Here is a 26,014-nt window from a genome sequence, read left to right on the forward strand (position 1 = left end):
TTTATATCCAAAATCCAGCAACTAAAGGTCCCGCCCAGGGGACGTCGAGGTCCAAAGGCGGCAGCCGGCAGTTCGGCTCGGCGGGCGTGGGTCGGCCTCGGCGAAGACGTGCCCGAGGCGCAGGTTTGAGGAAGCGGAAGGCAGAGCTGAATGCTTTATGTCAGAATCGACCAATGAGATAGCGGCACGCTGTTGCCAGGGCTACGGAGGGCCGGTCGCCTGGAGGCGGGGCCTGCGCGTCGGGGCGGGGCCGGGGCGGGGCTTATATAAGAGGGCGCGGGCGTGCCAGGCAGGGCGTGGGGTCGGTGGCTGCTGGGCGGGCGGGGCGCAGGCCGCGGGGCCCGAGCCGGGGGGAGCGAGCGAGCGGAGGCGCCGAGGACCCGATTCACTCGCTGGGGAGACCTATGGGCCGAAGCCGTGTAAATGCGTTTTAAGGCGAGTGCGAAGAGGCGGTTGGTGGGGGTGGGGGTCCCTTGGGGTGGCTCGAGGAACCTCGGCCCGCGGGCGCCCTCAGCTCCAAGGCTGACCTGTACCCCGGGCCCGACCCTCTTGCCTCCTCAGCAGGGGCCTCGGCTCCGCAACTGCCACTCCTCCTCGGGGTGTTGCACAAGTTTCGAGGTCACCGGCGACCCCCCCTAGCAGCGCACCTGGCTCTGACCCCAGTGAAGGAGGACGGAGCTTGGTAAGGGGATGAGGGCGGGAGAGGGCGCGGGATGGGGGTGGTGTGAGAGGGGCCTGCACTGGGGAAGGACCACTGGGACAGAGCATCCACTTGCGGTCTCGCCGTGACCCCCCACCCCCTCGTGGCGCCCCCTGTGTGCTCCGAATCCTAGCTTCGCGGCACTAGCCAAGCCCCGCTGACTACCTGGGAGACTGAGGCTCCCGGTGGAGATGAGCCGACCCAGCGCCTGGCAGCAGGGTGGAGCGGGACCTAACCCCGGCTTTGCATGGCTGCTGGGTGCACGTGCGCAGGGCCGAGGGCCCGGGAACCTTCCCAAGGAGCTCCTCAGCTACCCTGCTCTCTCGCGCACGCTCCCTCCTTTCCGGGACTTCAGAACTGGGACCCGCCCCCCAAACAACCCTCCCATTTGACAGATGGAATAGCACTGAGGTGGGAGCGGCGACGACATCAAGGCATCAATGATGCCCTGCCCCAGTCTAGAGTCCACGATTCCTGCCCTTTCCCAGCCTCACAGGGAAGCTTAAGTTGTCAGGCTTGTGCTGGGAACGGGATTTGGCAGGACTGGCGCCCTGACCTGAGGAGGTGAGGGAAGGGGCTGCAGAGGCCAGCCCCCCACTGGCCCTGTCTTTCCCTCTACCCCTGTCCCCCCTCCCCCGCAGTGTGTTGCATACTTTCTAAGGCGGCGGCGGCAGCAGCGGCAGCGGCCCACAGCGGTGCCTCCCTCCCGCCTGTGGGCACCTGCTCCTCCCCGGCATGGCTGGCTACTTGAGCGAATCGGACTTTGTGATGGTGGAGGAGGGCTTCAGCACCCGAGACCTGCTGGAGGAGCTCACTCTGGGGGCCTCGCAAGCCGCTACGGTGAGGGGCTGGGGCTGAGGGCAGTTCTGAGGCATCTGCCCTCTGTGCCTCCACTGAAAGGCCCTCAGGACCCTCCTTTCCTTTGACTCGTTCGGTATCCAGCCCTTTCTGTTTGCAAGGGAAACTCAAAAAGCCCACTCTCGTTGAGTCATTTCGTTTTATCTCCCATGTACCCGATCCTTGTCCCCAAACCTGCCTCTCCTCTCATGCGGTTCCATTATTATTTATCCAGCCCTCTAGACCAGAAACCTGCGAGTCCTCCTCACCTGCCCGCTCTGCCCCTCAGAGCCCACATCTGGGCATCACCAAGCCCTGGGAATTCTGCCTCCTTAAACCACTCACCCTCCAGCTCTTCTGGAATATCAAGGCAGAGTTCAGTCTTCTCTCTAATGGCCAGGAACATCTCTCCAACCACCTCCCTGCCGCACCTCCCCTCCTCCAACTCTGTCACAGCCCTGCTTAAGCCAGAATTCTGTAGCGGCTCCCCAATGCACATAGGAGCAAATCGGAACTCCTTAGTATGATCCAGGGATGCCTGCCTACCTACCTCCACCACCCTGCTTCTGGCTCTTTCAACAGTGTATATACTGCTCCATCAGTGCTGGGCTACTCAACTCAGACTTCCTAATGATGCCATGCCTTTGCCCAGGCTGTGCCCTCTGCCGGGACTGCCCCTCTCCCAGACCCTCTCCCTTTCTGTTTCTCATCCCTTCTCATCAGTGCCATCTTTTTCTGATGGCCTCAAGGGGAGTTACTGCCTCCTTTCTCCATGGCACCCCCCACTGCACTTTGTGGAATGCATTTGTAATTGCTTAAGGAGTTCTTTCACTTCCAGACACAGCCTCTCCATGCCAGGGCCCTGCCTAGTCATCTCAGTCCCTGAGCATAGAACCTGGCACCAAATGGGCCTCAGTATAAAAAGTGTTGCATAAAAGACAGTCCTAGGGCGTTCTGGAGGCGTAGTGGTTACATGTTGGGCTGCTAACCTCAAGGTCAGCGGTTTGAAACCACCAGCTGCTCCTGAGGAGAACAGCTTGGCTCTCTACTCTTGTAGAGTTGCAGTCTCGGAAACCCACGGGAGCAGTTCTACTCTGGGTCGCTGTGGGTCAGAACTGACTCTGGCAGTGAGTTTGGTTTTGCTTTGGGGGCGGTCCCAGGAAAGGTGTGGCATGCCTCACCCTCAGCCCCGCACAGGCTCAGTCCTTCTCGAATCAGTGAGGACCGTTTGTCCGAAGGGATGGATTGAAGTGGCAAAGGGCCTATTTGAGGGCCTCGGGGCACTTACTGTGCCTCCAGGGGATTTGCCCTTTTATGGAGAAGAAAGCTGTACACATAGCACTAAGACATTGCAAAATGCACTGGCGGCCTCCAGGACACAGCTGCCTGATAATTGGGGAAGGCGGCCGTCGTGTTGAAACCTGAAGGGGGACTAGGATTTGGCCTGGTAGCATATCTGAAGGGGAGGGCCTAGCAGAAACAGAGGCTTTCAGGTGGGACATTGGTTCAGCCCACAGATAGAGGTAGAGCTGGACTGGGGCTGGACCAGGGGTGGGATGGCAGGCCTCATGCCAGGCTGAGTTTGGCTTCTACGCTGTCGGCTTGGGGAGCCTTGTGGCCAGTGCTGAGTTTCGGTTGGGCCCTTGGGGGCTGAGGAAAGCGTGGACGGGGAGGGAGCTGGGTGCCATCTCAAACCCACCCCTTTTGGTCCACAGGGTGAGGTTACTGCTTTCTTCGTGGCCGACTTGGGTGCCATAGTGAGGAAGCAGTTCTGCTTTCTCAAGTGCCTGCCGCGCGTCCGGCCCTTTTACGCCGTCAAGTGCAACAGCAGCCCGGGTGTGCTGAAGGTCCTGGCCGAGCTGGGGCTAGGCTTCAGCTGCGCCAACAAGGTGAGCCCCTGCATCCCACCAGTGTGCTGCACCTGGCTGCCTACTGAGCACACACAGGACTGGGCTGGTGGGGGTGGGCCCTGGGGATGCAGGCGGGAACTGCCCTTGGCCCCTGTGCTCTGGGAGGATGAAAGGGAGAAATGAGGAGCTCTGGAGCTGGGATTTGTCATCCTTAAAGTTCCAACTTGGAATCTGAAGTGCCCCTGGGTGGGAGGGTCACCTTTGTAATGGAGATCTTTTTTTTTGTAATGGTGATTTTTTAACTTCATGGCCTATGTGGTCATCTTCCAATTAAAAAACAAAACGCCTTCCTAGCATTGGTTTTATTTATTTATTTTCTTCTATAATCTTGATAATGTGTGACTACATTTTCTTAACTGATATCTCAGGGTTTTTTTTTATGTGCATGCATGTCTGTGTGTATATTGTTTTCTAATTGCATTTCAGTTGGTTGCTTAATTCCTTTTTCTCTTTAGATTTATTTTGCAAATATACTATCATTTATAACACTTCCTAAATATTCATTGAACTCTTACAATGGGTTAGTGACTGTGCTTGATAAGGCTGGTATTGAACTTTTATTTTGTTCTAGTCTTGTTATTAGGTGCTGACAAGTCAGCTCTGACTCATAGCGACCCTATGACCACGGAACAAAACATGCCTGGTCCAGCACCAACATCACAGTTATTGTTGAGTTTGAGCCCATTGTTTCATCACTAATGTCACTCCATCAGAACAACAACAACAAACCTTTCAAAGTATACCTTTTCCTCCGAGTACAGCTCTGCACATATCTCATTTGTTCATTCAGCAAATGTTTATTGAGCACCTGTTATGGGGCCAAGGACTATTCTAAGTGAGGATTTAGCAGTGAACAAAAAGAAAAGCCCCTTTCTCATAAAACTTGCCTTCTAGAAAATAGACAAGTTAAATGACGGAGATAGATAGTCAAGGTGTGTTTCAGATAGGTATTTTCGATGGCACAATCCTCCACATACTGGGAGGATTGCCATTTTAAACCATTTTCCCTGGGAAGGCTTCTCGGAAAGCTGAAGGAAACAGATCAGACTGTGTGGCGGATTAGGGAAGAGTGCTCTAGGCAGAGGAACCAGCCAGATCAAGGCCCGGAGATGGGCATAGGCTGCGTGCATTGGCGTGGGGCATGGTCTTGACTGGTATCAATGGTCAGCACCGGTTGTTCTGAGAGGGGGCCCTTCACGTAGACGTTGGGAGGTGAGTTCTAGAAAGGCTTCTTGGGGGAGAAAGCAGGAGAGCCAGCGTGGGTGAGTTCACAGGACTGGAGGATATTCCGGGTAGAGAGACGTGTGCACCAGGATGAGGTGGTCAGAATGAGCAGGCTGGCTTGACCAGGGACCCACTGTCAATGGCCTTAGTACTAGGTGAATCGCTCCCTCTGGTCACCTGCACAGCCTCTTTGTAGAAGCTATTGAAGAATTGCCTAGAGGGCAGTGGGTTTTGCACACCTGGCTAGGTGTGTGCCTTACAGAAAGTGCGGCGAGGCGCACAACCAAGAGGCAAAAACAGCTGCCATAGAATTGAGTCCGTCTCCTGGCAACCCCTGTGTGGCAGAGTGGAGTGGCCCTCCCCAGGGTGTTCAAGGTCATGTCTTTTTGGAAGCAGATCACCAGGCCTCTGCATGGGCTCCCATGACCACCTGTTAGTAATTGAACACCTAAGTGTTCTGCCATCCTGGCGACGTGCATCGAAACCTACACTGAAACCACTGCTGTCAAGTCAAATCCAACTCACAGTGACTCGCAGGACAGAGTAGAGGAGCCCCATGGGGTCTCCAAGGCTGTCTGCCATCTGTACAGAAGCAGACTGCTCTTTTTCCTTTCTGTGAAGGGTCTGGTGGGCTCGAACTGCCAACCTTTCAGTGAACAGCCAAACACACAGTCACAGTGCCACCAGGGCACCGGGGTTTGTAAGGTGTGCACCCAAGCCCAGCACCACTGAGTGGATCTGGATGCAGGGACTCTATTGGGTGCAGTGGAGCTGCTCCATAGGGATTTCAAGACCGCAAATCTTTACAGAAACAGCCTCATCTTGTCATCTTTCTTCCTTGGAGCCACTGGTGGGTTTGGACCACGGACTTGGTGTTTAGCAGGCATGTGCTTAACGCACCACACCCCCAGGGCCCCCTTGAGAGATATGCAGGGGGCGTGATTACCCCCTCACAGCCGAGAAACCCCTGGGGCCAATTGCACCCAGCTTGCTGGTAACAGAGCTAGACTTTCCTCCCTGCTGCTGCCTGCAGCTACTGGGAGACAGCATAGGGGTGACAGCAGGACTGCGGTCCACTGCTGGTGTCCAGTGCTCCAGGGCTGAGGTGGTGGGCCCTCGAGACCTGGCTTCAGGAGGTCACACGAGACTCAGAAAGACCTTGGCAATTGGAGCATTTCAAGGTAGCTTCCGCTCTTGGAGTGCTTCTGTGGTGCCAGGCAACTTGCCAAGTGTTTTCTGGACATGATCTCACTTATTCCCGAAACAGCCTCATGAGGTCACTGACTCTGACAACCCCCTGGGGGGGCAGCATTTCGCATAGAAGGAAGTGAGGCGCTGAGGTTGAGCTACTTGCCTGGGGTCAAGTACTGAGGAGTGGCAACTTGTCTCTCTCAACAGTCTCGGGCAACGTGTGGCTGAGCTGGGCCTCAGCGGGCTAGTGGCGCCTGCGCTCAGTCAACTGCAAGGGTGAGGTGAAGCCAGCAGTCCCTTTGGTGCATTTACAAGAAATGGCTCCTTTTCTTGGAAGGTCAAGGCTGCCCTCTTCTGGTCGTCCATATGGTGTAGTCACCTTCAAAAACACCTTGCTTAGTGGACTTAGATGGAGGGCGGGGCATGAACGCACAGACTCCAGGACTGGCAAGGACTGGCTCCAGGGCCACGCCTGGCAAAGGACCGTATCAAGGACCTTGGGCCCTTGGTCCATTCCCCCTCCCCCCTTGTTCTCGTTAGCATCCCCCATCTTTAAAAGCATTTTAAACTTCCTGGACGCCATGTCCTCTGTAATCTAATTCCTTGCCCTATCTTCATGGCCAGCCTCCACACTCGCTGACCCCTTTCCTCAGCGCCCGCTCCGAAACCCACGTGTCCTGACCAGGGCCATCCTTCCTGTTCCAGGCCTCTGCACTGCCAGGATCCTAAGTCCATTACCTTATTTTTTATTACTAGTATTTTTGTGGGTGCGTACCTTATTTTAAATATTAATTCTGCTGATAGGTATCAGCTTTCGGTCGCCAGAGCCCATCCCCTGCAGGAACCGGAGGGGTGTGTAGGGCTTTGCTGTGGCGATGTAGCCCCGGAGCACATTCTGTGCGTGCATGAGGCCCTCAGTGTGATTCCTGCATCCTTGAAGGTGTGCGGGGGGTGCAGTGGGTTAAGCAGCAGGCTACGAGCCAGATGGTTTGTGGTTGGAACCCACCGGCTGTTTCAGGGGAGGAGGAGGAGGAGGAGACAGGTTTGCGTCGGTAGACATTGATAGCTTTGGAAACCCTATGGAGCCGCTCTGCTTCCGTAGAGGGTCCCCGTGAGTTGGAATTCATTCCGTGGGCGTGGTGTACTCTTCAAAGTACTGTGGTGTAGACATCAAAGAAGAATCCGGGCACTGGAGGGATGGTGCTGGGGAAGAACAGGAAAGCACCGTGGACTGCCAGAAGAACAAACACATCTCTCTTGGAAGAAGAACAGTCAGAATGCTCCTTAGAAGTAAGGAAGCTGAGTTCTTCTCGATACTTTGGACATGTTATCAGGCAGGATCATCTCTGCTGGGTAAAGTGGAGGGGCAGCCCCAAAGCGGAAGACCCTCGAGCAGACAGCCTGATGCAGTGGCTGCAGCAATGGCTCAGACGAGCAACAAGAAGAGCAACTGCCAGGCTCACACAGGACCGGGCGCTGGCTCAGTCTGCCCTACAAAGGGCTGCTAGCAGGTGGGACCAACTCGATGGCACCTAACAACCACAACATGTCCGTCCCATAGACAAATCGAAAATCTTCTTGTGATTTTAGAATAAAGTATAAACGCTATTCAAATAGTTTAGAATGTTCCCAAGTAGCTTTCATCTCAGCAGGTTTGGAAACTCTGTTCGTGTCGATGTTCCTAGACCCAGTGCAGGGGCACCCTCTGTGGTTATCTTTTTAGCGGACCTTTCAACAAATCAACACAGCTTAAAAAGAGAAACTCAAGCGTGACATCATCGCAGTTTCCAAGAAGTCACAAGTACACAAGAGGATGAGTGACGACCGCTCCACACTGCCCCCACCCTCACTGGACACCTCTGCCAGAGATGCCTCCTTCCACCCGGGCACAAGCCTGCCAGACAGGGTTGGCTTATAAGGAGTGGCCTGTCCACTGCATATTAGTCACCCTTTCCTAGAGACGTCTCTCCTCAGTCCCAGGAGTTGGCTCATCCACGTCTTCTGTGGTTGGTTGCTCCAGCTCATGGTGACTGGTGTGTAATCAAGGAAAACATTGCCCGGTCCTGTGCTATCTTCAGGATGGTTGGTCACTCAAGCCATGGTTGTGGTTTTGGTATATTTTGGGTACCTCCCAACCAAGGGGCTCATCTTGCAGCACAATATCAGGTAATATTCTTCTGATGGCATAGGGTTTTTCACTGGCTAATTTTGGAAAGTAGACTGCCAGCCTTTCTTTTTAGGCTTTCTGTTTCTGGAAGTTCTTCTGGAAGTCATTGCTGTGGCTGACCCTGCTGGTACTTGAAACATTGGTGCTGTAACTTCCAGTACAATAGAAACACAAGCCATTGCAGTGAAACAAGCTGACTCTGTGTGTGTGTGTGTGCGCGCGCGCGCGTGCACATGATGGTGTAGGGAGGGGGTCCCTTAGTCTCATCTATGGCCCTTGGGTGGATTCTGACTCATCGTCATTCTCTATAGGGTTTCCAAGACTATCATCTTTATGGGAGCAGACAACCTCATCTTTGCAATAGGGCTGGTGGGTTTGAACCACCAACCTTAGTTAGCAGCCCAACACCTAACCCATAGTGCCACCGGGACATTATAGTCTACCCTACTGCCATTGCGTTGATTCCAACTCAGAGGGAACTTGTGCAGGGTTTCCAAGGCTGTAAATCTTTGCAGGAGCATATAGCCTCTTCTTTCTCCCAGGAAGTGGTTTGTGGGCTTGAACTGCCAACCTGTGGTTAGCAACCCAGTGCTTACCCGCCAGCACCCTGTAGTTTACGGCCCTCTATTTGGCCATGTTCTTTTAGATTTGGTCTCAGGCCCGTTCTGACGCATACTTTCCCTCTTCTGAGATTTCCTCTCCTCCTGTGGCTTTAAAGGCAGCTGCAGGTCACCCACATTTTGACCAGCTCAGACCTGTGCGAGGAATCTCCAAAAAGCTGGTGGAGAATTGGAAAGAAAAGATCATGGCGTTTCCCCACAAACCTTTGGACGGTTTTTTGAAGCCTCATCTATCCAGCTGGTAACTTGACCACAAGGTGTCTTCAGATGTCCTCAGGAATGGCCCTTCACTCTGCCACCAGTGGGGCCCCCTCATGTGTCCTACCCCTGCCCCAGGTAGCGCTTCCCCTTTGGGGGTAGGATCTCTCCTACAAGGCCTGCAGCAGCCATTGGGCCTTTTTCCCAGACCCTCTCTGCCTTCCCTCCATCCATATCCATATGCAAACCTCAGCCGGTCACTTCCCTTCTTGAAACGCTTTTTCCAATTTTCCCATCACTCTCAGGATAAACCAGTGAAACCCATATGCGGCCACCTCACTTTCTTTGCCGCCTCGCTCAGACCTCACCCTCACCCCTCTGCGCTTGTCCTGCCCGGACACACCAGCCTGCTCACCATTCCTTGAGCAGGCCCAGACCCTCCACCCGGGCTGTTCTCTCCACAGAAAACAGTTTTCCTCCCCTCTTGGCCAGGCCACGCCCTTCTGCAGAGCTCAGCTGCACTTTCAGACCCTCAGCAAGGCCGTCCTTCACCCCTTACCTCCAGGGCTCCCCCCCTTGCCCCCCCTCCTGCCGGGTTCTCTTGTACTTAGCCTTCAAGGCTTACCTCCCAGCTGTAATTCCACTGTCATTCGCTCCAGGGGGGCCAGAGGTCCCCTGCGTCATTCACCATGTCTTCACTAACCTAACACGGGCCCTGGTGAGTCTCCAGCTGCTCAGTCTGTCAGCACAGGCTGCCATTGTCACTGTAGGGCTGTGCTTCAGAGCAGGGTGCTCCAGTCTGATGGTCCTGTGCTGTGGGAATTGGGACAAGCTACTTCTCTGAGCCTCTGCTTCCTTTCTCATCTAATTATTACGAGAATTTCATGAGAATACACGTCAAATATAGTGGCTGACCAAAACAACAACAACAACAAAAAACAAAACAAACCAACAAAAGAAGCCAAAACAACAACCACAAAAAAACAAACTTTAATGAAAGAGAGCACTCACTGTCCTAGAGTCGATGCTGACTCATAGTGACCCTAAAACACAGAGTAGAACTGTCCTTGCAAAGGTTCGATACTGCTTATGGGAGTAGAAAGCCTCATTTTTCTCCCGCAGAGCGGCTGGGGGTTTCAAACTGCCAACTCTGTGGATCACAGCCCAATGTGTAACCATGCTACCACCGGGGCTCCTATGAAAGACAATAGCTATTATTTAGATATTGATCATCAAAGTGCTTCCATTTCTTCCTCCTCTCTCTGCATCACACATGGTGAAACAGGAAGCAAAGTTTTTCACATCCGCTCAGACCTCCAGGCAGGGACAGGGACACCCACCTCCGGAACAAACTGATGGCAGCGCTTCCAGCTGGGTCAGGCATGCCTTCACCTCCGTCCATCTTTACCCACTTTGCAGCGTTCATGCTTCCACAGCCCTCCACTTGTCTGCTGGGTTAGATGACTCATTGCAGGGGCCACATAGAACTCAGACAATACTCACAATTAGGTGGGTTTATTAGGGATGTTAATTGATTGCATAAGTGAGGATCAGCAGACAGTAAGGATACAATTGTTGGTCCATAGCAACACCTTTCCTCAACCAGAAGCAAATCTCTCTCTGATCCTCAGCCGCTCAGCCCCAGGGTCCCTTGGCCAGTGCCTCCGTGGACCAGGAAGTCAGCCTGTCACTCAGCCTCACAGCTCCACAGTCTCCAAGCTGCTGTTCTTGCTTTGTCTCGATGCCACAGTTTCCGGGGCATCGGGCCTTCTGCTAGAGAGCTTGGACACGCTCTTCCCATGGTCCTGCCTCTCTATTTGGGTCTGATTGCTCTCCTGCACAGAGGAATGGCTTGGGTGGATGTGTGCTTTTTAGTTTTTTAGTCAGCAATCCCCCAAGGAAAATGAAATGGTGACTTTTTAAAAAACTTTTTTAGCCCCCCCCTTGGTTCTTTTAAAAAAATCATTTTATTGGGGGTTCCTACAATTCTTATCACAATCTATATGTACATACATTGTGTCAAGCACATTTGTACATTTGTTGCCATCATCATTCTCAAAACATTTGCTATCCACTTAAGCCCCTGGCATCAGCTCCTCATTTTCCCCTCCCTCCCTGCTCCCCATCCCTCATGAACCCTTGATAATTTATAAGTTATTATTTTGTCATATCTTACACTGTCCAATGTCTCCCTTCACCCACTTCTCTATTGTCCGTCCCCCAGGGAAGGAGTTATATGTAGATCCTTGTAATCGGGTCCCCCTTTCTATTCCACCTTCCCTCCACCCTCCCAGAATGGCAATACTGGGTTCACCACTGGTCCTGAAGGGATCATCTTCTCTGGATTCCCTGTGTTTTCAGTTCCTATCTGTACCAATGTACATCCTCTGGTCTAGCCAGATTTGTAAGGTAGAATTGGAATCATGAAAGTGGGAGGAAGGAAGCATTTAAGAACTAGGGGAAAGTTGTATGTTTCGTCGTTGCTACATTGTACCCTGCCTGGCTCTGCAAATTGAGTGAAGGTTTACAGAGCAAACCGGTTTTCCATTCAGTGACTCCTACACATCTTATTTCATGTCATTGATGGCAGGTCCCCCAATGTAATATCCCACTTCCTCCCTGTACTTCCCTTTTCTACTCCCCCTCCTTTCCTGTCCCTTCCTGACTTCTGGACTTTGTTCTTGGGGAAATGCTGCCCTAGTCATCTCAGATGGTGCATGGTTCTAAGGAGCATGTTATCTCCCTGGCACCATTGTTCCCCTCATACGGCTGTCTATTGTTTGACTGAGGATTGAGCCATGTGGGTGAGGGACACTGTCTGGGGAGTTCCTCCTATTTCTATCCCTGCTCTTAAAAATTGAGTTTTGTTCTGTATTTTTCTCTCATTCGACCCCAGACATTCTGATGTGACCCCTTTCAAAGCTGTAGGTAGTGGCAGTGGGGCACCATCTAGTGCTTTTGGTCTCAGGGATGGCTGAGGTTCATGTGGGTCATTAGTCCATTGGACTAATTGTTTCTAGGTGCCTTTAATTTTCTTCATTCTTCTTTGTTCTGCATGGGGAAAGACCAGCAGTTGCATCTAGGATGGTGTCTTAAGTCATACCCTCTAGTACAGTAATCCTAAAGAAACATCCCACCCTCATCCTGTAACAGAGACCACCACATCCCACCCTCATCCTGTAACAGAGACCACCCTCCAAAAAAAATTAATAGTCACAGGCATAGAGTCCAGACTTATAAAACATTACATAAGGGATATAGCTAGAAGGGCCATATTAATGAATTACATGGCACAGATAGACCTCTCTGAGCTCAGTTTTGTCCGCCTTCAAGTGTGGCCAGTGGACAGGGTCTTTCCGGTTGGTGCTGAGTTGCTCTGACACTTGGTGACCCAGTTTGTGTTAGAGGAGAACTGTACTCCACTGGGTTTTCAAGGGCAGACTCTCCAGAAGTAGACCTGAGGGGCCTGGGGGGAGACACCGACCTGCAGCCTTTCACTTAGCAGCCAAGTGCATTAGCCATTTGCAACACCCAGGGACTCCAAATAGGATGATCACAAAGGGGAATAATAAAGGACAGATCAGTAAATAATACGATAGGGCAGTTAAAATGGGCAAAGATACCTAGCACTGAGAGCTGCCAAGTTAAAACCAGGATCTTATTATGGAATAACAATGGCTAGAGCTGCTCTTACGTCTCCTCCCTGACTCCCTTCCCTTTGAAATTGGTTCTGCTACCTACTGCTCCTATGAGCTTTGTTTTCCCCCTCTGCAGACCAGCACTAATATCCACTGGATAGACGATTGTAAGTATTAAATAAAAGAGCTAAGCCAAATTGATGGTCAGCAAACTATGGTGATGGGCCACGTTCAGCTTGCCACCTGGCTTTCTGGGAAGTTCTATTGGATCACAGCCAAGCCCAGGGATTTACATATTGTCTCTGTCAGCTTTCACACCACAATGGCGATCGAGTCATTGCAACTCTCTGGCCCTTTGCAGGAAATGTTTCCTGATATTTGATGTAAAGCATCAGATCCAGCACGTGGCTGTGCTAGGGGCCCCGTGAACACGGCTGCTGTTCTCATCAGCACATTGTCTTGATCACTGTCTGCAGTGTGGATGCGGCAGCCAGGCTGCGAAGTGGGGAGGGAAGGAGCCCCCGAGGGGAAACAGCCACCCGGCGCAGTGAAAGCCACGGGCTGTTAGGTGACTTGTTTCAAGAAGATGCTTGTTCTAGTGGGCTTCTTTGGAAAATTTAATTAGTTATTATTTTTCATTTCTTTATTGTGAAGATAGACAGAACAACATTTGCCAGTTTAGCATTTACGATGTGCTGTCATCGATTACATTGGCAATGATGTGCAACTGTCACCAATAGCCACTGCCGTGTTTTTATCATCAGCTGGTGGACTTTCTGACACACCAAGTAATATTCGCTAACCTTTTAAATCTGCCAGGGAAATGTGTCTGAAGCCCATCGTCAGTTCCTCTATGAGTCTGTATCCTGCCTGCATGGGAATTAGAAAAGGCATTCCCTTCCTCTTAAGGGAATTGTTTTAATCAGTATGTTGATTCTGTCCCAACAACTGAGCTTTACTACCGAGACCTGAAGAATTAGATGGTGCCCAGGTACCACTACCAACCTTCTGATCAGGTTCACAACAGGTGGATCTTGATATAATGGGAGCAAAATGTGGGACAGAACGCAAATTCATAAACAGCCCAGGCTTACTGGACGGGTTGAGACTGGAGGACTCCCTGAGATACTCTCAAACCTGGAGCCAAAACTTCTCCATGAAGTTATCTTTCAGCTAAGTAACAGATTGGGTCATAAAATAAACAATATTACCCATCAGCACTGTGCACCTTTAAAAAGTCAGGAATATGAGACCAAACAGACAACATCCGCACTGCATCGAAGACGAGAGGGCAGGGAAATTAGAGTACTGGAAATGGAAAAAAATGAAGAAGTTGACTTACTTTGAAGAAACTATCATCGATGTCACTGAACAAATTGTATAGAAAGTGTTCAATGGGAACCCAATTTTCTAGATAAATGTTCATGGAATATAAAATAAAAATATTATTCAAAGAAAAGATGCTTTCCTGCTAGGAAATGTGTATACAATTCTACCGTGTAGTCCATGTGAATTACGCCCTGCCCTCCACCCTCCAGATTGTGCAGTGTACACGTGCTGTGCTGTCCACGGCACCCCTCCTTGTCATCAGTCCCACTTCTATGTATTTCCTGTCTTAGAGTGAGCCCCCCTGTTGAGGACCTCCCATGCTTAGCTACGACTGCCCCTCCTCTGTACTTCCTTGGGCTCCGTGGGCCCAGCAGACACCGGTGCCTCCTCATGACCCACTTTGGGATCCTATAGGCAGAGATGGAGTTGGTCCAGCGGATTGGCATCCCAGCCAGTAAGATCATCTACGCCAACCCTTGTAAGCAAATTGCCCACATCAAGTACGCTGCCAAGCATGGGATCCGCCTGCTGAGCTTTGACAACGAGATGGAGCTGGCAAAGGTGGCAAAGAGTCACCCCAGTGCCAGGTAAGTGGAGAACCATTGCATGGGAAGGCTGGGCTGCTGTGTGAGGGAGGAGGGGTTCGGGGAGAGGGTGCAGCTGCCATGGAGAATTGAGCTTGGGAGGAGGCATGCTGGTGGGCCCTGCCCTGGTGCTGGCCAGTCACAGGAGATTGGGCAGGTATGCCTGGACTGGGCAGGTACACCTGAACAAAGGCAGAAGTAACTCCTAGATAAGGTGTGGGCAGAGAGCAACCAGTGGTGTTAGGGAGGTCAGAGACACAGGCTCAGAAAGTGAGGGAATGTCAGTGAGACTTCTCAAAGGAGGCGGCATTTGAAGCGGGCCTTGAGGAATAAACAGAAGCTGGCGGTGTTGAGGGGGCATGAGCAGTGTATAGCGAGAACAGTGAACACGGATGTCGGAAACAGCACAGGGTGTTGGGTGGAGAAGCAGAAGCAGGCGAGGCTAGAACAGGCCACAGACAAGTGGTGGAAGGAGGCGGTGAATGACACTGCCCTCGCACAGGGCCCGCACGCAGATGGTTTGCTCAGGCTGTGGCTTCCCCACTGCTACACTGGGCTCCCTGGGGATCCAGGGTGGGTGCTATGTGAGGGGGGAGGCCAGGTGGGTGGGACTACTTTATCTGAGGCATCTTCAGTCTTGTCATTTGTATACAATGTTGACATTCTCCATAAGAGTTTTATATCAAAATGCTCCTTTCATAAACCAAAAATTGAAAGGCTTGGGCTGGGATGGAGGCTGATTAGGAGACGTCTGAACTGCCCCAGGGAGAATTGGTGAGGTCCGGCCCAGGGTAGGGCCACAGGGCCAGGGAGGAGAAGGGAGTCCAGCAATGTTTGAGAGTGGATTGGTCAGCACAGGGGCCTCGGGAGCTGCTGGGCAGGACTCAGAGAAGCTGTGTTTGGGGTGGAGGAGGCGAGCTGCCCCAGCAGAGGTGCGATGCGTGTGTTCTCAGAATGGTTCTGTGTATCGCCACCGACGACTCCCACTCCCTGAGCTGCCTGAGCATGCGCTTTGGAGCTTCGCTGAAATCCTGCAGACACCTGCTTGCAAAGGCCAAGAGGAGCCACATGGAGGTGGTTGGTGTGAGGTGAGCCTTGGGACCCTTGCCACCCCCACCCATGCTGGGCCCACTGTCTGTTTCCTAGGACCAACTCAATCCCAGGGGAGGCCTCCCCTGGGCTCCCAAGCAGGACCTGTCACTGGTCCTGGGACTATGCCTCCCGAGAGTTCCCTGGAGAGAAGATGTGGACTGTCTTTCTGTCCTAACCCCCCAATCTCCTAAAGGTCTGTCCCAGAATGCCCCACACGGGGACCTGGCTCCCCCAGGGTATTCCCCTCGGGCTGCCCCCTTTCTTGCAGGGAGAGGAAAGAAGAGATAATGGGGAGCTCACAAGATAGCTTTTACTTGTTCTGTACTTTGGATGCGCCAGGCACCGTGCTAAACGCTTCATGTGCAACAACCCCATACTCTTGTGTGCTAGGAGGCCTGTGAACAAAATTACTGTGAATCATGTGAAGTGGACAGAGCAGCCGATCAGTTTTGTGCTCAGTAGTTCATACATCTTTTGTTTCAACTCATCCCCGGGGATCCCACCCCCACGTGCTCCCTGGGTTTCCTGTGATAGTCCTCCCCCTTTCCTCGCCCTCCGAACTTGTCCTTGGGTAGATGCTGTCCTTTGGATCTGCCATGGTTGATGGTTCTTTCACGAGGTGGGTCCCATTCCAGACCTGAAGGGTGACGAAGGGCCATGGTCTCGGGGTCCCACTTGTCAGCCTGGCCTCTTTTATGATTGGGGGTTGTTCCACCTTTATCTCTCACTCTCTCCAGGACCTTCTCCTATGATCCTTTAAGCAGACTTGGTGGTGGTAGCCAGACACCATCTGGTTCGTCTGCTCTCAGGGTTGTGTGATGATTGTATGGTCCGTTAACTAAGTTCATTGGACTTAGTTATTTCCGGATGCCTTTCATTGTCATCCCTCTTCTTTCCTCTGAAGGGCAAGAGATCAATAGTTCCACTTTAGTGGATGCTCTTGAGCTTCTAAGGCCCCAGGCACTGCTCACACAGAATAGGATGTAGAACATGATCTCTGTGAACTACTAATAGACCTTGGTGTCCGAGACTATGGTCCTGATCCCCCATGGCTAGCAACTCAGGAGCTTAGTTATGTCTCAGAAGCATTCATAACTTCACCTTTGCCTTACTCCCATTTTATAGAGGGGGGAACTGCACACGGGCAGGCTCAGTAACCTGCCAAGGTCACAGGGTTGACTAAGAGGTATATCCGGCTCTGGCTGATTCTGGCACCCAACCCAATCCCAGAAGGCACAGCCCAAGTGCGAGACCCTGGATCTAGCCTCCTGCCTTCCCCTTAGATGCCACAAGGTCTTTGGGAACACATTTAGATTTGTCTGTGGGCAGACCTGACCAACTGGGGCACCCAGGCCACTCCTGACTGGGGTAATCCAAGGTTCTCCCCACCCCCTCCCCAGTTTTCACATTGGCAGTGGCTGCCCTGACCCTCAGGCTTACGCTCAGTCCATCGCAGATGCCCGGCTTGTGTTTGAAATGGGCACTGAGCTGGGCCACAGGATGCACATCCTGGACCTTGGCGGCGGGTTTCCTGGCATCGAAGGAGCCAAAGTGAGATTTGAAGAGGTAATGCTGGGCCTGGGAGTGTCTGAGCTGGGTTCCAAAGGTGGGGGGGCAGGGGTCAAAGGTTAGAGTGGTCCCTGGGTCCCCGTGATGGGGAACGGGCTGTGAGCAGATCCTGTGTGCTGCAAGATAGGCTCATTGCTTTCTCTGGATCCGCTCACTGGTGTTCCAGATGCACGCACACCGATGTTAACTTGCTTCCCAGGGCAATGGCCGAACCTGGCCAAACATCCAGCTCTGCCTGACACCGGCCCATGCGCTTGACATGCAAACAGGACATGCTTGTATAGCTCAAAAGCGAAGAACATTGGAAGTACCAAGGACTGCCAGAAGAACAAACCTGTCTGTCTTGCATGAAGAACAGTCAGAATGCACCTTAGGAGCAAGGACGGCAAGACTTCGTCTAATGTACTTTGGATGTGTTATTGGGAGAGACCAGTCTCTGGAAAAGGACATCATGCTTGGTGTAATCCAAGGTCAGCGAAAAAGAGGAAGACCTTGAGGAGATGGATTGACAGTCACTGCAACAATAGGCACACACATAACGATTCTGTGAGGTCCTGTGAGGATGATGTAGGATCGGGTGGTCACTATGAGCCCGAACCAACTCAGTGGCACCTACCGACACCACCATAGACCCTGGGGATCTCGAAACCTCCCTGCCACTAAATCAATTCTGACTCATAGAAACCAGTAGGACAGAACTGCCCTGTGGGTTTCTGAGACTACAACTCCTGATGGAAGTAGACAGCTCTGTCATTGTTCCTCGGAGCAGCTGGTGGTTTTGAACTACTGACCGTGTGGTTAGCAGCCCAATGTGTAACCCGCTACGCCACCAGGGCTTCTACCTGTGAGGATCTAGGTACTTTCGTTGCCCTCAAGTGGGCAGGTAAGATTGGATTTCTGTCCAATCCTAGTCCTTCTGTCTTCACTAGCGATGAGATTAAGAAAAACATATCACCTAAATCTCCGCCCCAGGAGCCGTGGTGGTGGCGTGGGTTACATGCTGGGCTACTAACCACAAGGTCAGCAGCATTAAGCCACTAGCTGCTCTGTGGGAGGAAGATGAAACTTTCTACTCCTAAAAAGATGTACTGTTTTAGAAACCCACACAGACAGTTTTGCTCTGCCCTATAGGGTTACTATGAAGTCAGAATTGGCTCCCTGGCAGTCTGGGTTTTTTGAATCCTCGATCCAACCACTAGGGAGTCACTTCTCTTTAGGAAGTGCTTCATGAACTACCCAGGTCTAGACATCGACTCAGGATTACTCAGGAATGGACACAGGGAATTAACCTCAAAGATGAGCATTCCAGCTTGTTTATAACAGCAGTCAAGCAGATTTCCCTGGTTTTTCTAATGATTGAGGATTGGGTAGATTATGGTACATTTGTATGATGAAAATCATTACTCGTATGGGGTGGGCATTCATAATTTATTACGAATGAAACCCAAACCCACTGCCATCAAATCAGTTCCAACTCAGAGTGACCACATAGGACAGGCTAGACTGCTTCTTTGGGGCTTCTAAACCCTATAAATCTTTACCTGAGCAGATTGGCTCATTTTTCTCTCGTGGAGTGGCTGGTGGGTTTTAACTGCTGGCCTTGCTGTTAACAAATTCATCTATAATCCACTACTCCGCCGGGGCTCCTTTTGTCTACGAAGTGGAAGAGGTCATACAACACACACACACACACGCCAATTATGTTTCTCATAAAAGAACAGAGTATGTGTGGATAGCACAGAATGAAAGGGGCCACTCAGAAAAGTTGATTGTGATTGGGCTTGTCTGAGTGATGGAATTAGGAATGACTATCTCCTCTTTCCTCTTCTGTATTCATTGATATTTCTATAACAAACTATATTGTTTAGCCAGTTGGTTGTTAACCCATATGAGGACTTCTGGAATCAGAGCACTAAGTGATATATTAAGGGTGCTCCTTCCCATTGTTGGAGACATCAAAATTCCAGAAGCCAAACCCACTGCACTGAGTCCATTCCAACTCTTAAGAGCCCTGTGTCTGGCTTCTGAGGCAGTAAGTATCAGTGGTAACAGACAGCTCCTTCTTCCTATCACGGGCTGCCTGGTGGGCTTGAATCACCAACCCCAGGGTTCGCAGTCCAATGCTGACCCAGCAGTGCTATCAGATTTACCACTGAGGACACTGATGCAACTCACTACCATGGAGTCCATGCCGACTCAGAGCCACCCCGTAGAACCGAGTCGAACTGGCCCCGTGAGCTTCCCAAACTGTAAATCTTTACAGGAGTAGAAAGCTTCATCTTTCTCCTGTGGAATGGATGACGGTTCTGAACTGACAACCTTGTGGCTAGTTGCCAAACACGGAACGCACTATGCGTCTGAGGAGAGTCTGAACCCAGCTCTGCCTCCTTCCTGCCTCTTTGGCCAGCTGTCTGCAGCTACAGACTCAGCAGCTGCCAGGCCCTTCTCCCTAAAATTAAGAGAGCTTCCAACAATTGAATCAGAGCTGTAGCGAGTCTTTAGTATAAACCTCATACTTACAACATGAAACTGCGCCGCTGACTTCCTTTTCCCACCCAGATTGCTTCTGTGATCAACCCCGCCTTGGACCTGTACTTCCCAGAGGGCTGTGGTGTGGACATCCTTGCTGAGCTGGGACGCTACTACGTGACCTCAGCCTTCACCTTGGCTGTCAACGTCATCGGCAAGAAGGAGGTTTTTTCAGATCAGCCCAGCAGGGAGGGTAAGTACCAGGTGGGCAGGAGAGCCCCATTCTCCCCAGTGGTTGGGGACAGTGGCAGACTGAGTGGGGCCTGGTTTGGGGCTCAGTGCAAGGAATGAGGGAATCTAGAGAATGAGAGTGTGCTTAGGGACATTTAAAATCGATCCCCCTCACATCACAGACACGCAGCATTCTTTTTCCCAGGAAGGTTCATATTTTGCAAAGCTTAATCATGATTCAAACAGCCTTAGAGAGAATAAAGACTTAATTATCCCATTTTACAGAGGAGAAAAGTAAGAGGCAAAAAGAACAGGAGTGACTTACTTAAGAGGTAGCGCCAGGATTTGGCTTGATGTCTATTTCCTCTCCAAAGTACTGCCTACTGCTTCTTAGCCCAGAATAAGGATGCTACACGTGGGCATGGGGAGGCAGAGCAACTAGCCCAAGGGCAGTGCTGGGATTCCGGTTCAGGCTGAGCAGGCGGGGCCTCTGTGCTCCCCTGTCTCCAACAGCAGTCTTCCTTGTCCTTCCAGGACAGATTAGTCCTTGCCCTTCCTGGGAAGAAGAGGTGTCAGGGACCTTGAAGCCTTGGCATCTACTCTGAGACCTGAAGGCTGGAAAGGCTCTTTCCCTAAGAGGATCCCATGGGAGGAGTGGTGGGCTCCAGACAGAATGTCTAGTGTGGATGTGGAGACGGCATTCTTCTGTAGGGATTCTCCTACGCCAGCCAGCCACCCAGGAGACTTACGGTAGCTTCTTGCCCTAGTTCATCCTTGGCTCCATTGTCTGCCTCTTGGGGTGGAGCTCTGTGCTTGGGCAGGGAGCCTTTGCTAGGGCACCAAGGGCCTCACATGCGCATAGAGGAGGAGGGCTGGGGCAGGCTAGCTTGCTCCAGAGAAGGAGTGCTCACACCCGTGAGCCATGTGTCATGCAGGACCCACGCCAGAGCCTTGAGGAAGGGGCTGCCCTTGTGCTTCAGAGATCTGCCAGGCCTGCCGAGTCCCCCCACCCCTGTCCCCTCACACTGCTGCCTCTGACCCCTTCACTCCCTGCAGAGGAAAACAGCTTTGCCTCCAAGACCATCGTGTACCACCTGGAGGAGGGCGTGTATGGGATCTTCAACTCAGTCCTGTTTGACAACACCTGCCCCACCCCCATCCTGCAGAAGGTGAGCCGGCCATGGGCACGTGTGCTCCAGACCCCAAAAAACCATGCGTAGTATTTACATAATTAAATAAAGCAAAACACCCCAAAATTAGGAAATGAGGGCGAGAAAGGGTATGACCCATCATCCTACCATACAGAGTTAAGCTCTTTAAAGATGAAAAAATGATCCACTTGCTTATATTTAACAGTTTCATCAACATGCAGTTTACATGCCATACATTTCATTCGTTCAACCATATTCACAAAAAGCGCGTGGCCATCACCACAACCAGTTCCAGGACATTTCATCTTCCTGTATTCGTTGTTGTTAGCGCCTCATTTCCCACCTCCTCCCCTGCCCTGTCCCGTTGACTCTACTAGTCCACTTGTTGTCTCTAAAGGTTGACCTAATATGGGTTTCATATACACAAAAACATAAGAAATCAAGACAATATACAAATGGCCCAACAACGCTGTCAGAATGAGAGAAAAACCTCAGAAATATTAAAATTGGGGGCGATTGACTCAAGAGGGAGGTCAGTGACAAGGGTCACATTTGGATCTCACCACAACTGCAGCAATCCACTCGACAATGTACTCTGTAATCACAAGGCCTTGCCCATCTCAAGTCCACAGTCCAGTGGTCCTCAACCTTCCTCAGGCCACGACCCTTTCATATAGTTCCTCATGTTGTGGTGACCCCCAACCATAAAACTATTTTCATTGCTATTTCATAACTCATTTTGCTACTGTTATGAATCAGATGACCCCTGTGAAAGGGTCATTTGACCCCCAAAGGGGTCTCCACCCACAGGTTGAGAACTGCTGCCATAGAGGGGATTCACCAGAGACTTGGTGGCACCACCTGGGGGCACCCTGCGAATAGGTTTGGGGCTTCGTGTTAGTCTGGGTTGACTAGAGAAAGAAATCCATGGACACACATTTGTGTATAAGGAAGAGTTTATATGTAAGAGCAATTGAACATTAAGAAAACATCGCAACCCAGTCCAGTCCAAGGCCATAAGTCCGATATTAGCCCATATGTCTGATACCAATCTATAAAGTCCTCTTCAGACTCATGAAACACATGCAATGAAGCCAAATGCAGGACAATCACAAGCCAGTGGGTAGAAAGCCTTTGGGTCCACTGGCGTTGTAAGCCTCTCAGTGCTGGCAGGGGTCTCTCTGTGGCTTCTCCGGCTTCCGAGGTCTGGTTGCATCCATGTGGCTTGTCCGGCTCAGGGCACTAGGGTAGTTCCATGTGTCTTGTCAGCTGTAATGTCTCCCAGGGAGTGAAGTAGTGACAGAGAGTCTCTCCTGCCTCCAAGGAGGAAATACAGGATTTCCTAGAATTCTCAGGAGAAGGCCATGCCCACACAGAGGCCTCATTGGCTATGATCTGATTGCCAGGCTAGATTCCACCTCTACATTCTTAATCCTCAAATTGACAAATGATTATAAAACTGCCACAGGTTCACACTGTCATCTGCAACCTTCGGAAAACTGGGTGTTCAGAATTTAAGCCTTAACACCATTTCCTCATCTTGGTTTGGATTTTATTATTTACAATTCCTGGATCACACCGGCTGATATGCTACTTCCGTATAGACTTAGCTGATGGCTCATTTAGATGACTGCTTGTTTTAAGACAAGCCTGTAAGACCCCAGACGCTATTCTTTTTGATAGCTAGCTGGGAATCATCTGCTTTCTTCACTATATTTTGTTGTAGTACCCATAACTTCAGTGATCACTTCATGGGAACAGGTATTGAGCAGGGCTATGTCATAAGAACTAACTGTCCTTAGATTAGGGCAGTGATTAAGAGTGAGCTCAAAATCCATTCATATATCTATGGTTTATGTCTATCCTGGTTCATTTTAAAGACATCATTACTTTGCTGAATCCCATTGTAAATTATCGCCATGGGGTATCTGGTAGGTTCTACTGGTATTACTATTAAGTTAGCCAATGGTATAGAATTTAAAACACTGCCAAGAAAAACAAAGTATACATGTATAGGACCAATTTTTAGACCAAAATAGATGGAGTGATGATTAACAACTCAGGTTAACAACATGAGTGCCTGGACACTATTTATACTAACCACGAGGGGTGGAGATAGGGTGAAACATTTAATAATGCTCGTTCACAAAGGCCGGACTAGGCTAAGCATATAGGTTATAAAAAGGCACAGAGTTATGATAAAAAGAGCACATATATACGGCAGTCAGGTTGTCACTTCTCGGGCACCCTCCAGGCAAGAATTTTGGACCCAAACCCGGACTTCCACATCCATGGAATGGAAGTCGCCTGCTGTCCTCACAGGAGAGCATTTCAGCCGGAGGCCCATGGGAGTATTTCAGTGCCTGGAATCTGCTATTGATCCGTTTAAGGTAGAGTCCAGCTCACTCAGTGGTAGTTTCAAATCGGATCTTTCTGGTATGGTCTGTGAAGGGCGTTGTGCACCTGGAAAGGACTGAGTCTGAAGTCCTTGTTGACTAGCCCTTTGGAGATTTTGATATATCGTATTTCCTTTTAAGTATTATTTCTAAGATGTATATTTATGAGCCCTTCTCCCCCAGGATATTGAGATCATATTGTTTTGTAGCCTCTTTTAATTGAATATGAGCATGGCTATTTCCATATCATTAACTAGTTTGGGGCAATATACTTTTCAATGCTTGCGTAGTTTTCTAACCAGTCTAACTCTATTGGAGCACAGATGTCTGGCTGTGGGTTGTTTCTTGCCTCTTCTGAGTATATGCCCAGTAGGGGGATTGTTGGGTCATATGGTAGCTCAATGTCCATCTGTTTTAAATATCGCCAAATCAATTTCCATAGTGGCTGTACATACCTACAGGTCCACCAGCAGTGGATGAGAGTTCCCATCTCACCACAGCCCCTCCAACACTTGTTACTTTCTGATTTTTAAAATTGGACTATTTTTGAGAGTGTTAGGTGGTATCTCATTGTTGTTTTATTTGCATTTCTTTTATGGCTAATGACCAGGAACATTTTCTCATATGTTTATTGGCCATTCAGATTTCTGCCCCTGTGAAACTTCTGTTCGGGTCCTTTGCCCACCTCCTCAGGGGGCAATTAGTTTTTTTTCTTTTTGGAAGCTAGCAGAGTATTATAGATTTTAGTACTAAGACTTTTGTCTGATGTGCTATTGCTAAAGGTGTTTTCCGTGAAACATCTTTAAGAGTCCGTGTGCTCTCTGATGTCTCTCTTGGTGAATTCTTTCGATGTACACAGGTGTTTTATCTTCAGTATATCCCACTTCTCAATTTATGACTCCTCTCTGTGTTTGTGTCCTTCCCTATTTCTCATAGCCTGTGTATTCTCTGCACCAAAGTTCTCAGGTTTGTCCCAGTTCTCTCATTGATGGCCCTAATAGTTTGGGTTTTACCTAAAGGTCTGTGATCCACCTTGAATTTATTATTGTGCATGGAGTGAGATAAGGGGCTTGCTTCATTTTTCTGCAGGTAGGTATCCATTTTTCCAAGCACTACTTGTTGAAGAGGGCATCTGCTTCCCATTTGATATTTTTGGGGCCCTTATCAAAGATCAATTGTCTGTATGCTGATGATTTTATTTCTGGGTTTTCAGTTCTTTTCCATTGGTCTGAGTATCTGTCATTATACCAATACAATGTGGTTTTGACCACTGTGGCTTTATAATATGTGCTAAAGTCAGGTAAAGCAAGCCCTCCCACTCTGTACTTCTTCTTAAGGAGTTCTCTGCTAATTCTGGCTTCTTCCCTCTCCATGTGAAGTTGGTAATCAGTTTTTCCATTTCTTTGAAGAAAGACAAGGGTAATTTTGTAGCAGGATTGCATTAAACTTATATATTGCCTTGGACAGAACTGACATCTTTACTATAATGAATCTTCCAATCCACGAGCATGGGATATTCTTCCATTTGTTGAGGTCACTCTTGGTTTCTTGTAATAGTGTTCTGTAGTTTTCCTCATATAAATATTTTGTTCTTTTAGTCAGGTATATCCCTAGATATTTCAACTTGTGCTTGGTTATTGTGAAGGGGTACCACCTTTTTGATCTCCTCTTCTGTGGTCTTATCCGCGACGTGTATAGCAATCTGATAGACTTCTGTTTGTTGATCTTGTATCCCGCCACTCTGCCATATTCCTCTATTGCTTCCGGTACTCCCCTTGTAGAACTTTTGGGATTTTCCATATATAAAATCATGTCATCTGCGAATAACGATAGTCCTTTGATGCCTTTTATTTGCCTTATGCTGTTAGCTAAAACCTCCAGCACGATATTAAATAGGAGTGGGGACAAGGGGCATCCTTGTCTGGTCCCCTTTTTCAGTGGGATTGTGTTAGTCTTTTCTCCATTGACTACTACGTTGGCTGTTGGTTTTTCATAATGTAGCTTGTATTATCTTGAGGAATTTTCCTTCCATTCCTATCTTCTTCAGTGTCTTAAACAGGAATTGGTGTTGGATGTTGTCTAATGCTTTTCCCACATCTATCGATATTATCATGTGGTTCTTATAGTTTTTCATGTCAATGTGGCGAATGATACTAATGGTCTTTTGTATGTTGAACCATCCCTGCATGCCTGGTATGAATCCCACTTGGTCATGGTGAATTATTTGTTTTATATATTTTGTATTTTATTGGCCAGTATTTTGTTAAGGAGTTTTGTATCAGTGTTCTTTAGAGATATTGGTCTGTAGTTCTCGATTCTTGTGGGATCCTTGCCCGGTTTTGGTATCAGAGTTATATTAGCTTCATAGAAGAAATTTCAGAGTTTCCCATCTTTTTCTATGTTCTGGAAGAATTTGTGTAACATTGGTGTCAGCACTTCCCTGAATGCTTGGTAGAATTCTCCAGTGAAGCCATCTGGTCCAGGGTTGTCTTTTTTTGTTGGTAATCCCTTGATAACCTTGTCTAATTCTTCTATTGCTATGGGCCTGTTGAGATTCTTGACGTTCTTTGGGGATAGTCTAGGGAGGGATTGTTTTTCCAAGAATTTGTTCATGTCTTCCAAGTTGTTGAATTCATTGGAGTACAGTCCTTTGTAGTACTGTGTAATTATCCTTTTGATTTCATTAGGGTCTGTTGTAATGTCCCCTC

At 49.9% G+C, this 26,014-nt stretch overlaps 1 protein-coding gene across 2 annotated transcripts in view; it reads left to right on the plus strand.

Moving 5' to 3' along the window:
- Positions 1-301: 301 nt before the first annotated feature.
- The window catches only part of AZIN2 (antizyme inhibitor 2), a 40,040-nt gene continuing 14,327 nt past the window's right edge, over positions 302-26,014 (plus strand). The window contains exons 1-9 of one of the 2 annotated variants that reach the window (XM_075553698.1): positions 302-435; positions 562-682; positions 1,342-1,540; positions 3,253-3,426; positions 14,229-14,401; positions 15,352-15,486; positions 16,891-17,056; positions 19,619-19,781; positions 20,816-20,928. In XM_075553698.1, coding sequence (XP_075409813.1) covers positions 1,436-1,540; positions 3,253-3,426; positions 14,229-14,401; positions 15,352-15,486; positions 16,891-17,056; positions 19,619-19,781; positions 20,816-20,928 — 1,029 coding nt within the window. In that variant the 5' untranslated portion in view covers positions 302-435; positions 562-682; positions 1,342-1,435. The remainder of the gene's footprint in view (positions 436-561; positions 683-1,341; positions 1,541-3,252; positions 3,427-14,228; positions 14,402-15,351; positions 15,487-16,890; positions 17,057-19,618; positions 19,782-20,815; positions 20,929-26,014) is intronic. The other variant, XM_075553699.1, reaches the window with a different exon arrangement.

Source organism: Tenrec ecaudatus, chromosome 1 (assembly GCF_050624435.1).
Source record: "Tenrec ecaudatus isolate mTenEca1 chromosome 1, mTenEca1.hap1, whole genome shotgun sequence".
In the NCBI taxonomy this organism is placed as follows: Eukaryota; Metazoa; Chordata; class Mammalia; order Afrosoricida; family Tenrecidae; genus Tenrec; species Tenrec ecaudatus.